This window comes from Lycium ferocissimum, chromosome 12 (genome assembly GCF_029784015.1).
Source record: "Lycium ferocissimum isolate CSIRO_LF1 chromosome 12, AGI_CSIRO_Lferr_CH_V1, whole genome shotgun sequence".
Classification (NCBI taxonomy): Eukaryota; Viridiplantae; Streptophyta; class Magnoliopsida; order Solanales; family Solanaceae; genus Lycium; species Lycium ferocissimum.
The window spans coordinates 27,670,642-27,685,461 of NC_081353.1; the positions used below are offsets into that span (position 1 = coordinate 27,670,642).

General features: G+C 34.7%; 1 protein-coding gene and 1 pseudogene across 1 annotated transcript; one reads left to right on the forward strand and one right to left on the reverse strand.

Moving 5' to 3' along the window:
• Positions 1-2,782: 2,782 nt before the first annotated feature.
• On the reverse strand, positions 2,783-7,507 carry LOC132039163 (phosphoglycerate kinase, cytosolic-like; annotated as a pseudogene).
• A 15-nt stretch (positions 7,508-7,522) lies between these two features.
• Positions 7,523-9,113, forward strand: LOC132039164 (uncharacterized). The gene is made up of 8 exons (XM_059429707.1): positions 7,523-7,546; positions 7,620-7,726; positions 7,820-7,919; positions 8,039-8,080; positions 8,243-8,269; positions 8,648-8,768; positions 8,848-8,902; positions 9,044-9,113. The coding sequence occupies exons 1-8, from the start codon at positions 7,523-7,525 to the stop codon at positions 9,111-9,113; spliced, it is 546 nt and encodes a 181-aa protein (XP_059285690.1).
• Positions 9,114-14,820: the final 5,707 nt, after the last annotated feature.

Here is a 14,820-nt window from a genome sequence, read left to right on the forward strand (position 1 = left end):
TAGCTCTGTGACAACACACTTTGGGAAAAATAGAAATGAAAAGTTGCATTTTGTTATGTCTTCAGTTTTCCATGTAGCAAAACTAACTTTTTTCTTTTCCTGGTGAGGAAAACAAATATAGATTGTTTTAGTCTTGTTCTGTTTCTTTTTTATTGGAGAGGAAGCACAGGGAGAAACACAAGCCAAAAAGAATTCTTAGAAGTCTGCACTTCTAAGAATTCTAACAGCGATGGCTTATTTAATTCTTTCTCCTTCTCTCTCTCTGTGTCTTTCTGTCAAAACAAATAAGCTCTCTCACAATAAGATTTATAGCGAATTTTCTTTTCCAAAAAAGAGAAGGGTTGGAAATTATATTTGATCTTTTTCAATTTGCACTATCCGTCAACCTCTAGTTCATGTTTCAATCGACAGGAAGATGTAAAGGAGTCCGATATTTTATTCAACCAACTTCGGAAATCCCAAAGAAGCCCAAAATCCTCATAGACTGAAGCAAACACCAGCAGCCAAACAAAATGAAGCAGAATAGCAGGAAAACAACATTCGGTGTAAAGCTCACACCCGGTGAGTACTTTTTCAAGCTTGTCGGCAGCAACATCAATTCACAACAGGAAAAAAACAAAAAGATGGTCCAGGAAGGGAAGTGCAGAGCAAATTTCAGTACTTCAACCCAAAATTTCTTCCATACCTATGTTTAAAGCAATTTCATAGCGACTTGGCAGAACAGAAACAGAAATTAAAAATCAGTCTTAATAATATAGCAGTAGCGACATAAAGCTCAAGTACAGTAAAAGCAAGAGAGAACTCTGAGAAGAAGATGTAACTGTGAATTCCAATAAGGTGATAAGAACGATGATTCCCAAAGACCAACCCGAAAGCAACAATCAACGAAAATCCACCAAGATTGCCAAACAAAAAGAGAGGGCAATAAGAGCTTCATAGTCGAGGCTCGAGTAGTAGAGTGATTTCGAAAGAGACCGGAAGATTCAAGAAGGTGTAAACGCCATCAACAAAAAAGCAAGCAGATTCCAAAGATGTTCGGGACACTAGAATCGAGGAAATCAACGAAGGTGCATCCTAAAATTAGTAATAAAAGTCCGGACGTGGAGGATGTTGAAGTAGATATAGTTTCGAAACTATATATGACAAGTTTTCAGAACGATCAATCATAAAGCAAAGTGTTAGACTGGTAAGAGAAGCGAAGCGGTGACCATGAGTTCATCCTGAAATGTAATTGAATCACCGATAAGGATGATTCCCAAAGACCAACCCGAAAGCAACAATCAACGAAAAGTCCGTAGTGATGAAGCAGGCATGTTGACTCTGAGGTGCCTGCTTATCGCCTCTTATATATTAGTAGTAGAATTAATTAATAACTAGATAGTTGGTGCCCCCAACATTGTTTTGTTAATTGCCTGACATCACAATTTATTGAAAAAGATTAAAATCAGCCACATGACTATGACTACAGAAAAGGTTCAACACAGGAAAGTATGTCATTAAAGAAGACTCAAACTTAATGTTGAAAATAGATTAACAATTCTAAACAATATAAAGTAACAGCCAGCTGCTTTTATGTAAAATACTTTCATAATAATTAATCCAAAACTGAAATCCAAGGGATTTAAATAAGAAAATACTGCTAAAATCAACAAAGAATATTAAGAACAAATTAAATATTAGTGGAAGCATATGAAGTTGTTCAGTTCTTCCATAACCTCCAATACCAAAGAAATTATCAACCACTGTAGTGACCACCATTCTTGGCATATGATTTGCAGGCATCATATAGTTCAGGAAGAAAAAGTGTGGCTGCAGCAGAAGAGTAGCACCTTCAGTTTTTGTACTAACCACCTATTACCACATACATTTAAGTGTGCACATCAGGAACACTACAGCACAAAGAAAGTTACTTGCCTTCTGATATCATAACTTTTTGGAAAAATAGACTAATCTGCTGGCAAGTAATAACGAAAGGAGGGACCGGAGCGCTAGGTATTTTCTTTCTTCTGGCCATGCGTATGATTAATACCATTGAGCTTTGGTACTTTAAAAAGGCCTACGCCCCATACAAACTGTCTGTCTGAGGCTGTTCCTTTTCCGAGTGTCCTGACGCGTAGCAGCAGCAGTAGTACAGACTGTTGTATCCCTTTGCCTCTTCTCTAACAAACAACATCAAACATAATTGGGTCGCTGTGCAGTCAAAGCTTTAACATGGCTAGCCTCTGGGTAAGAAGAGCCAGTTTTTCAATATCATTCACCAGACAAAAGGCATTTATTGGAATACCAGCAACAACTTCTGGAAATTGGTGAAACAATTTTAAAGCCCAACCCATTTTCAGAAACAGCAATGTCAGTGACAACATCAATCATGCTTCACAATGTCGCAGAATCTAGAATCAGGACCCTACGAGTATAACATAGACAGGAAATGTCATATGAATAGGCATTACAGGTAAAGAAGGGATATTTTGTCGTATAATTAAACCACAACAATATACTTTCAAAACCATTCAGCCTTCCTTTTGTTATTCACTCTGGTCTTGAAACAAATTAACTATATTATTCTAAACTCAGGCTTTTATTCACATACACTTTTGGATCTCTCAATAAGCATATCAAAACCATTTCTATTGAAGTAATTATCGAAGGTTGCTGAAAATTCATTGAGTATACCTGAAGCATAAAAACATCTTGGATACAGCAACAACAACAAACCCAATGTGATCCCATACGATGGAATTTGAATGGGTTTTTTCAAATTTTAAAAAAGCAAAGACGAACAGAAGCAAAGTGCCAGATCATCAACTCAAACTATAGTAATGCTAAGGAATCTCCGAATACAACAGTCTTTTGTTAATTGACATAAAATACTAAACCGGGAAAAAGTTGAATAGTTAACCCTGGCTCTTGTACTGCTCAACATCATCATCAAGGACATCCACCCCAGGAATCACTTGCCCCTCCAGAAGCGCTAAAGTGGCACCCCTTCCTATTGAAACGTGGCTCATCTTGTCCGCAAGGCCCATCTTCTTCACAGCCGCAACAGTATGGCCACCAGCTATGATTGTTGTTACTCCCTTTGCAGTAAGCTCTGCTAGTTTTTCTGCAATGGCCTGGATTATATATGCCAAGAGATTATAGATGTAGCCAAAACCAATTAACAAAAGGAAACAATCTAAGACACATACAAACTAGACCAGATAAATAATTCTATTGGCACATAGAGACTCTTGGTGAGGCAAAACAAGATCTTCATTTTATACCTTTGTTCCAGCAGCAAAATTGTCATACTCGAACATTCCCATAGGTCCATTCCAGATGATATTTTCTATTTTATCTAAAGCTTCTCCATAATACTTGATAGAACCAGGTCCAATATCTAATCCCATCCACTCATCATCACCAATTTTATCTTCTGCAACAACCTGAAAGGCAAAAAAGAAAAGAAAAATACGACTAATAGAACCAGTGAGCAAGAGTCATGAGAACAGGTACAAGTGGAACTAGACACCATTGACAAAAGCCATTTACCTTGCGATGGCGTTAGCACCAACGCTATCTGCTATCACTACATCGTGAGGAAGACGAAGCTCTACACCTTTTGCCTTTGCCTTCTCCATAACTGATTTTGCCATATCAACCTGGTCCGCTTCCATAAACGAGGTTCCAACAGAGAACCCTTTGGCCTTGTAGAAAGTAAAGATAATGCCTCCACCAAGAAATATCAAGTCAACCTTCTCCAAAAGTGACTCTATCTAACGAACCTTGTTTGATAGTAATTGACCGCCAACAATGGTAGCAACTAACTGCGGTGGTTTTGCTAAAACTCCAAAAAGATAGTCAAGTTCCTAATACCATCAAGATTCAGGGTAAGTAACAAAGATGCAAGAAAACTAAGCCACCTACAATGCAGCACAACAATTTCGGAGTTCCCAGCCAAATACATAAACAATTGTTTTAACCAAATTGGATAGCTCCAAGGGTAGCTCTCAAGTATCAAGATCACATTAGAAGATGTCCAAGCCATTTACTTGAAGATGGAAGCTTTTGAAGAACCATGCAAGGGCCATTCAAAGATCTACAATGGTTTCCAAACCTTGGGGAGTGAAGAGAAGCAAGAGGGAAGCCAATTGAACCCTCAAATGGACCAAATAACAAAGTGTTCAACCGCAAGAAATTGCCTGTCAGGACTTCACGGCGATAGCGCCAGTGATCACAGCGATCACGACCCTCCATGAGCTTGGGGCGGCGCGATCGCCACCAGATGTACCGCGAACGCGGCTGATGCAGAGACATTTTGGAGATTTCTCTTATTTCGGCCTTATGGTTTTTCATCCCACTTTGGGGACCTTTTATTATGCATTCCTAACCTAGGTATAAATACTACAAGCGTTAGCTATTTTCCTTAGATGATTTTGCATTGAATTTGTGAGAGAGTTGATTAACTCCTTTGTTGGGTTATTGTTTCCCTAAGGCGATTCTAAGAGTATTCCATACTCTTGAGAGTCATTCTTATAGATTAAGTTCTATTTGTATTACAATTGTTGGGTCTTTGTCTTCTTGCAAGTGTTCTTCAATTGAATCAAATGGATTTTACTCTAAATCTCTATCTTTACTTTTCTTGTTGATTTCCTTATTTCCTTGTCTTCCATAGTTTCCAGCTATCAACCAGTGTGTGCTAGACAGTTGAGTTAATATTCAGTGCATGCTTCGCACAGCCTACCAAATTTCTTGTTACATTTCACAGTCCTAAATTCATAATTCATACCTTTCGAAAGAGGAATCCAACAACTGCTGGTTTTGGTTTCACGTAAGAAGTTATTGTTGTTGTGGAAGCATATTGTCTGTGTGCAGTTCCAAAAGCTTCATTGACAAACAAATCTGCAAGATACCCCAGCATCTCTGCAAATTCATTGAAACCGTACAACTCTTCGTCTTCATGGAATATCAGATTTTCCAGCAGCAGAACTCCCCCTTCTGGTAATTCATTCACTAAGTTGATAACTGGTATACCAACGCAATCATTTGCCATTCTGACCTGTGTGTACAATTGGAGTTACACTAGCCTCTTTAGACAGCCATAGAAGAAACAATGACAATAAGGATATCAGAATAGGACACAGACCTTAACTTCCAATAGCTCTGACAGCTTTGGCACAAGTGACGTCAAGCTGTTTTCTAGATCTACTTCTATTGGAGATGGCCAACCCTGAAACCAGGAATTCAGATAATCAGAACACGGACACATAGAGACCAAAAGATAGAGAAAATTCACTAATGTAGTTAAAACAATTCAACAGGAAAATGCATAATCATCACAAAGTCTACATACAACTTTCAACTACTGAATGATACAACTCATACAAAAGTGACTTCAATCACAAAAAAAGAAGTAGATTTTCTATAACTTCCAAACTATCAGAAAACTCCACTCCAAGAATGCAACTTTCAGTGACCAATAACTTAAGCGGGATGTTGACTTTCGAGGAAACTTAGTGACCAAACTATATACTTGGTTGCAACCCCTAGATTCTTATTCTAACCAGTGTTTTAAAAGGCAGTTTCAGGACTCGCCCGGGGCTGGCAAAACACCCCGAGGCTCACGTTCGGGGCTTAGTTCCTATGAGGCTTACGCCCTAAGCGCCCGACTGTACGCCCTAAACACGCCTAATGCCACGCTCGGGGCTCGCCTACCAGTTTTTAAACAAATTATATGTTAAATTCCTTAATTAATCGTTAACCCTCATAATTCTTTAAAAAAATGAATAATAGTTAATAATTTTTCATCTATATAAATAAGAAGATGGGGTGTAACTCAAATAACAAGTCGTAATATTGCATATTTACTATTTGACAACATCGTGAGGGTAAATATCACTTAATATTTCTTTTAAAAATACCATAGCCGATTTGTACATTTTCACTTGTCATTGGTCTTTTGTCTTGCGTATCAAATTTATCATATTTTATTATTTCGCTATTTGAAAGTAATTTTAATTTCATTCATGAAGGGATTACGTTTTAATTATAATACCGATAAAGTTTATTGATATAAAATGAGTAGATGATAGTAATATTGTTTTAAGAAATTGTGATTCTTTCATTGTTTGAAAGTTAAATGTTAGAGTTGATATGTATACCATAATAGCTTTTATTTCATTGTAATGTTTATACTTGTAAAATTATGTTATATATAATTACAAGTTGTACGCAAAGGTGGCTAGAGGGCGAGGCTAGTAAAACTTTTGTTTTAGTCCCCTACAAAATTTACCGATGAAGTTTATGATTTAAATTTCTCTTAGATAATATTGAAGATCGTAAAAAAAAAGTACAAAATAGATACAACAAAAGAAAGAAAAAACACTATCTATGTATTAAGAGCAATATTTTAAAACTTTAAACCAAACTACTCAAATTTTCATATTATTAAATAAAATTTTTACAATAACATCCTAGGTATTATCTTTAAAACACGTATTACTTCAATTATTATCAATAGGGAGGGATATTAAATCGGTAAGGATTTGGTTGACCGCTTGGCTATGACAGCAAGGGATTTATCTTGGCTAGTGTATTTTGTCTTCCTATGTGATTTGCGGGCTATTACACATGAGCTGCGAGTTTCCTGTTGGTATAGAAAAAAGTTACAAGACGAGCGGCAAGAATGACACGAGCACCGTGATCCATCAAATACTTAATGGTAGGAATAGCGTCTCGGATTCTGGTGTCATCTATGATGTTGCAGTTTTCATCTATTGGTACATTCATGTCAACTCTTACAAACACTCTCTTCCCCTTTAAATCTTCTTTTTTAAGGGGTCGTTTGGTAGAAGGTATAAGCTGGGATATCCAGCAATAATTTTTGTACCATATGTGTCAAACAAAGTATAAAATGCATTCCATGGTATAAGCTGGGATATACCTCTCATACCACTTATCCTGGGACTATTTTATACCATCTCCTAGATGGGGAAATGGTATAAAATAGTCCCAAGATATGAGATAAATTAGTCCCGAAATTATAATCTCGGGATAATTTTGGCCATGCACCAAACGACCACTAAGAGATTTTATGCTCTTCTTCATCTTCATCTTCATCTTCTTTTTTGAAACAAAAGTATTATGTGGAATTATTAATTACACACGCTCAAAAATATGATTGAATAATTAGGATAGAGAGAAAGGAGAGGATAGAGAGCTTTTTTTGAGTGTTTGTTTGGCCAGGTTAAACCATTTTATGCTTAAAATAAACCCAAAAAATTCATCTTCTGCAAACGGGCTAGCACCTTCTTTGTAAAAGGATTTTTTTTTTCAAAACTTAATTTTAATTTATTACTGGGAGATGAAGCTTGCATCGTGTGTTAGTTCATTTTCTCTGGGCAATAATTTTTAAATTGATTTCTGATGGGTATGGAATGCATTTTTGATAAAAATCATATGTTTTTGCACTTTGAATTTCTACTACCTTCTGTTTTCTGCACACCCTGACATGAACAAATAGATGCATGTTTTTGCTTCTACCATGGTGTTGGCGGGCTGGCGTGTGGTGATAATGTGATTACGTAATTGTGTTCCCAGTAGAGATTTCTGAATTTCCTTTTGCTGTTTCCTTGAACAAGGACAATGAGCAGCCACAACCACAGCTGCAGACACCTGTGCTGAAGCAGGAACTGAAAGAAGTGGACAGTCTTAAAGACGAAGTGTCAAAGCTCAAGATAAAACAGCTGTATGGTTTCTGTTGGTTATGTGAATAATTTTTTAAAGATATTTAGAACTCGAACGTCGTTTAATTTATATATATGATCGACTCTTATTTCAGACAGTTGTTAGTTAAGGACCTTAACGGTATGGGTCTCAACGAACTATGGCTGCTTGAACATCAACTAATGGAAGGGCTATTAGCCGTAAAGAACAGAAAGGTGTGAAGTTTACTTTCATTATTCACTTATTAGTGTGACAGGATGTAGTCAACCTTTTTCCAGAATACATCTATGCTGTTGAATCTTGGAAGTCTGAACTATAATATTCTACATTCTAGGAGGAATTGCTGATACAGCAACTAGAGCATTCAAGGAGACAGGTAAACCAAATCATACAGTTGAAATGTTAGTTTTTCTGTTTATGCTGGCAAATAAATTAGTACAGTACGAGCCTTTCTGACTCGTGTTTTGCTTACATTCATGAGCTGCAGTTAGATGAGCACCGAGGGTTATTTCCTATGACACATTCAATTTTAAAAGAGGGTGAGAAGGGCCTGGACTCAGACACAGCATGTGAAGATGGAGTAGACACAGCATGGGAAATGATTTAGAACCAGTTTTCATATTAAAAGCAGGTTCATCTGGACCTTTGATCTTGTCAAGGACTTAATGATCCCCTAAATGGCTTGAGCAAGATGAAGATGCTGGTTAAATTTTGATTTTGAACAATCCCTTTTGACAAAGGTGTTACCAGCAACTTCATATGTACTTTCTTCCTTTCTCGGAGATACATTAGGCATTTTGATTAACAAGGTTACCCTGAAAGTGAAACAATCATAACCTACAAGGCATGATTGGTTATAGAAGGCATTTTTCGTTTATGCTGGCAAATAAATTAGATGTACAGTATGAACCTTTCTGACTCATGTTTTGCTTACATTCATGAGCTGCAGTTAGATGAGCTCCGAGGGTTATTTCCTAAAGGTGCTAGTTTACCACCATTTGTAATGATGCATCCAGTTTTAAAAGAGGGTGAGAAGGGTCTGGACTCAGACGCAGCATGTGAAGGTGACAGAACCTTGCAATTAGGGTATTATTTCTTCTTCTTTCTTTTTGGTGTGAATTCTTTTTATTCTTATTTATTCAGTGGCTGAGTACATCGCATGTGTTGTCACACCTAAAAGCTCCAAGTTAGAAGCACGGTAACTAAATTTAGCAGAGTTTTATTGTTAAATCCAACTTAGAATACTGAGATTTTTTTATTTTGGAGTTTGTCTAAACTTTCTTATGTATGGTTATCTGGGCATTTGTTTCTGATGGTCACTGCATTCTGTGTTACTTAGTCGAAAGCGAAAGGAACCTGAGATGGGATGTGATTCAAGCAATTCAGAGAATCAAGTTGGCTCAAAGTGACACTTGTCTTTCGGGACTCGTCCCCTCCTTTGTTAGGTACATGACAGGGGAAATGATTGAGAATTTGCTGATGTGAAATGATTTTGTATGTATTTGGATGTGCAGAGTATTTAACCTCTTGTTGGTATATTTTGGAACTTTTTGGAAAAATTGTTTGAGAGAAATGTAAACTCAAACAAGCTGAAGGTGAAGGTTCTTTTTGCGGTGGATGTGAAGGAAAGCTGAAGGATTCTTATGGCAATGTCTGGTGTGAAAAAATGGGAGTAATTGCTGAAGAAGTCCATTGTTGTCTCTTTCTTTTGCTAATCACACTCTTGTTCAGTGCTTTTCTTCTGCTTTCAATGAAATTTCGGTTTTCTACAACCGATGAAAAACTCTCATATTAACTCTAGCGAGGTGCTTTTCTATTTTAACAGAACTCCAGCTAGGTGTTAATGGGTTAGTTTTTTGGAGGAGGTCCAGTTTGGCATATTGTTGATTTTGAACAATGAAATTTTGTCTGTAGTTAATATGATACCTTCCTATCTAGTAGTAGATGATTTCTGCTTATTATAACTCTTCTTATTGGATCTTTGCTCTGTTTTGTCTATCAAAATGTCTGGATCATCTGCTTACCTGTGAAAGAATGCGAGTAATTGCCAAAGAAGTAGTTGACTGTCGTCTCTCTTTTGCTAGTTAACACTCTTGTTAAGTGCATTTGTTCTTCTTTCAATGAAATTCCGGTTATCTAATACTGATTGAACTCTCATATTAACTCTAGCTAGGTGTTAATGGGATGGTTAGCCTTTTGGGTGACATAATGTTGATTTTGAACAGTGAACTTTTGTCTGTAGTTAATCTGACACCTTCCTTTCTACTAAGATTTGTGCTTATTACTCTTTTTATTGGATCTTTGCTTTGTTTTGTCTAATCAAAATGTCCCGTTGCCTCGTTACCCACAATTTTACCACCTTGAAAATGAGAAAGCAAAGTAATGTGTGCCTTCTCTAGAGGTAATGGTGGTTCTTGGCTCTCGATTTGTGATAATTTATCTTCCTTTGATAACTTTGTTTTAGTTTTCTTCATATTATTGTTGATAGTCATTGTTATTATAGAACTCATTTGGTCACAAACAATAGTATCTTTTTAGCATTTCTACTTCTAGTGTGCTGAAGGCCATCGAGGGAATTACCTCTTTCAGCCAGAACTTCTGGGAAGAAATCATTTGTTTTCTTCCCAATTATCTGCAACAAATCCTTTTCTCAGTTCCTTTGCAACTCCTTCAACTTTACTATTAACCATTGCTGCTCTCAAACTAGTTTCTTTGATTCATCTCTTTCACATATTTCCGAACGCCACCATTTTTTACAATTTCCTTGGCCAATATAGAATCCCGACTTTTGATCAAAGAATCATCAAACAAACTTAAAGAATGCTATTTTTGACAAACTTGAAGAATCAAAACTACTCGAGAGTAAAAGAATTTGTTAATACATTCTTTTATGTATCTACAGTGTTCAAGCCAACAGTTCAATTATTTTGCCGAGTATGTGCGAGTTTCCCACCAGTAGTCTGTACATGGTAACTTTGTTACTAAAAACTTAGCCATATGAGAAGAGTTGCCAAGCATTTTTTTCTTCTTTAACTTTTCTGACACACAACCCCTGATTAATCATAATTTTCAACTCATTTTATTGACCAGTAGAACGCAAACCTTGGACGTCAATTAAACTGATAAAAACTTACCGGCATCGGGTGTTTAAACCTATTCAATGAATGACTGACATGTGTTTGAACATATACAACTGTTACTTAACCATCATTAACTAATGTATGTATTCAGTGGAGGAGTCAGGATTTGACGTTTACGGGTTTGGAATTTTAGTTTTTTAAAGTTACTGGGTTCTAAAGAGATAATTTGTGAATGTTAATAGATTTTTTAATACAAATATAAGGTTTGGACGAAAGCTATTGGATTCGACTGAACCCTCACCCGATGAGCTAGCTCCCCTGTATGTATTCACTTCATAAAATCACTTAACCATGCATTAGTTTGGTGTAAACACCCAGTGTGGTAAGTATTTACCAATTAAACTCGTTTACCTTGGGGAGAATGTAGAAAATTGATTGCTAACATGACCTTAGCAAGAGATGCATTATATCATCTCAAGATGATCAAACAAAACAAGCAATGAATTTTACTATTAGAACAAGACAAGCCAGATCTTGGCTATGAAAGTCTCTACTATTATATAATATTATAGATATGGAACTTTTCCTATTACAGACATAGCTCTATCCATTAATGAGAATCCATACGAAAAATTCACCTATTTCCTAAAACCTCCACCAAGTACAGTGGCATCTACGTTGTAATTTTTCTCTCAATAAAGATTAGAAATGTGCCTTCTTACAACAAGGGTGCATTGCAGAGCGAAAGCTACCATATACATATGCACAAGCTCTCCACAAAATTGCATGGGGCAACATCGGAAGACCTTGATCTTTGATAAGCTAAGAAAGGCCATAAGAATATACTTCCTAGAGGCAAGAATGAACGACTTTGCGGGAGCCGATGACCACTATGATTTATGGTCTCTCACCTTTTGTTGAGAATAAGGCGAACGAAGAAAACTTGAGGAATTTAACCCTTCCTAGCTCGAGATGCTTCGACGAACAACACCGTTGAGAAGAGCCTTCAGTGTTAAGAAATAATCCACCAAACATAACTGCCCCTAATCCACCAAACCTAATAGTGTTAAGAAATAATCTCAGCATTACTAATCCCAACATTACACTCTGTCCGGTTCTATTCTTATACATTCTACTAAACGACCTTAAGAACAATTAATTCTCCAGCTTGCTCTTCTCCTGTATTCGTTTTAAATTCATCTTGTAGCCTGTTTTTCCTTTCACGAGAGCAACATTGCATATGTAGGAAATAAAAAAAATTAAAAAAAAAGAAACTGCTCGAGATTCTTAAACCTCAAGACTGCTTAAGAACATCGGTAATTGGATATAGTTAGCCAAATTTTTGACTAAAATGTCAAATTAGACTGGACCATGATAATTGCTGCAAATTTGGCCATTTGTGTCAATCTCTCACAGGTGAAATTCACCTCTCTTTCCCTCTTTCATTTTTGATTTAGACCAATCCATCGTTCTTCACATTTTACTACCTACAAAAATAATCATAAAGAAATTGACTTCTCAATCATATATGACACCATGATAGGAAATATGATTTTACGATTTGATTTTTCTAACAAAGATTTTATGATTTTGATTGACTAAATCCACATGTATTTTCATCTTAATTTCCAATTATAGTCATAGGTAGTCTTAATCCACAAATTAATTTGTATCTTGATGGAAAGATTGAGCAAAGGACAAAGTACGCCTCTTTAAGAATATTGTGAAAATTATTAAACATACTCCTTTACAATTTGAATAAAGAAATATCAACCTACTACGATCTCGTATGTGTTATTGTCATATCTCTTGTGTGTAAAGATAAAAATCTCTTGTAAAACACATAAAACTAAGAATAAACTAGTAAAGATTAACTATAGATTATGAAATGCAAAAATAAATTCTAAGTGAAATATTATACTATTTTTTGATTTTTCATCCTGTATTCGGTCCCCGTATTGAAGCCCGAATAATCCGCAATCGCGTCGTGTAGGGCGCATTAGGGGGAAGCCAATGAACAGATAAATAATTGAATTTCTTTAGTTGGCTTCACTCTCCTTTTAGAGGAAATAATGTGAATTAATGATTTCATCCAAGTGATAGTCTTTTTAGGTGAGCAATATTAATGATTTCATGCAACTATGCAAGTGGTATTATTCTGTCATTGCGCAGCCCATGTTACATAGAGCTATGAGGTTGTCTTTGTCAAACAATTTTCGTTTTTATTTGCAAATTGGTCAAACTATTAGTTCATTTTCAGTCAAACAATTGAAAGAAAATCTTTTAAATTAAACAATTAGATATTTCCCTTGACTGAAAATTATTATGGGTCTTTGTCAACGTCAAGGAAATTTTTTGTTTCAGCCCTATATAGAAGTTAGAACAACGTAAAAGAAACGTTTAAATTATTAATTTTATAGAACATGAAGAAGTCAATTTGGTTCACAACTTTCAAAATTCTTGGGTAATTCAAATGTTATCTGAGACTGAGCGTGAGAAAACAAATAAAGGACATGAGATAATCTGATTAAAAAAAATGGAAGCTAATTGAGCTTAAAGTATTTATTAAAATAAAAAAATACAAGACATTTTCAAGTTTGAATAACTTCAGTAACTATGAAATATGAATCTCTAACGAAAATTTTATTGAATTAATCAAATTATCATTCGTCATTATCGTATCTCTTTGAAAAAAAATTATATTAATTTAATATTAGGCTAATTATTACTTTATTTATTTTCAAAAAATAATATATATATATATATATATATATATATATATATATATATATATATATATATATATATATATATATATATATATATTTATATATTTATATATATATATATTTTATTATTAAAACATACAATTTAATTGTTCAGTATTCAGATCTTAATACAACATCTTAATATTCAGATGTGTATTTAGATTCAAATATCTTAATTTTGGTATAACATCTTAACATTTACATATTTATTCAAAATCAGACATTTAATCTTAATAAAAATAAGTAATTCATTAGTAAACTTTATTAAAAGCAACTTAAAGAATATTAAAAACCAGAGACCATCCAAAATAAGTGCAACAATCAAAACAAAAAAGAACTAAATGGAAATAGTTTTGACCCCTTTACAATATGATTAATCAACGGCTATTTTAATTGTCAATATGATGAATATGATCCATTCATTCTAAATTAAGGTTTCGGGAATCCACCGAGTCTTGAAAAAATAATGTTAGAAAACGTTTCTCCTTCAAATAGGGCACATAACACATTATTCTGAGTTTAATATGAGTTTGTTCAATATGGAGTGGAATTTTTTTTTTTTTTAAAAAAAAAGAGTCAAAAATAGAATTTTGGAAGAAAAAGTCAAATAGATATAATAAATACCTCACACAATTAAAAAGATCGAAAAGTTATTGCAAAAAGATAAAATAAAAAGAAAGAAAACACATTAGAGTTCCATATGTTAAAGTTCAATTCCATCTATACTTAATCAAAGATTTCGATTTCGAGCCGAATATAATGGTAAGGGCGTTTTATCTTTCTCTCAAGCGCTGGGGTGCACCCGACTTTAAAAATAGGGGTGACATTTGTAGAATAAAACAGACTATAAATCGGAATGCGATATAAGTATCAAACATAAGGTAGAAATAAATAAAGAAAGATTAGTCAAAATAGAAATATGGAAAAAAAGTCAAATAGATATATAAATACCTTACCAATAAAAAGATATCCCCAAAAAGACTAAAAAAGAAAAAGATAAAACAAATTAGAACCCATCGTCACTCTTGACTTTTGGCTTGTGGTGATTTGCAATACTGAGTCAACCCTCTCCATCTTCTTCCCAGAAAAATTTAGCCCCTTAATATGTAATTAATAAAACAATAAGTTTACTAATATCACCCTTTAAATATAATAAATTCAATGTTCTAAAAAAATGCATTTTCAAATGCTTTTATATATAGTTAATAATAAGGTTAAAATAGAAACTAAAACAATAAATTTTGTTTTAATTTATTAATCTCAACAAG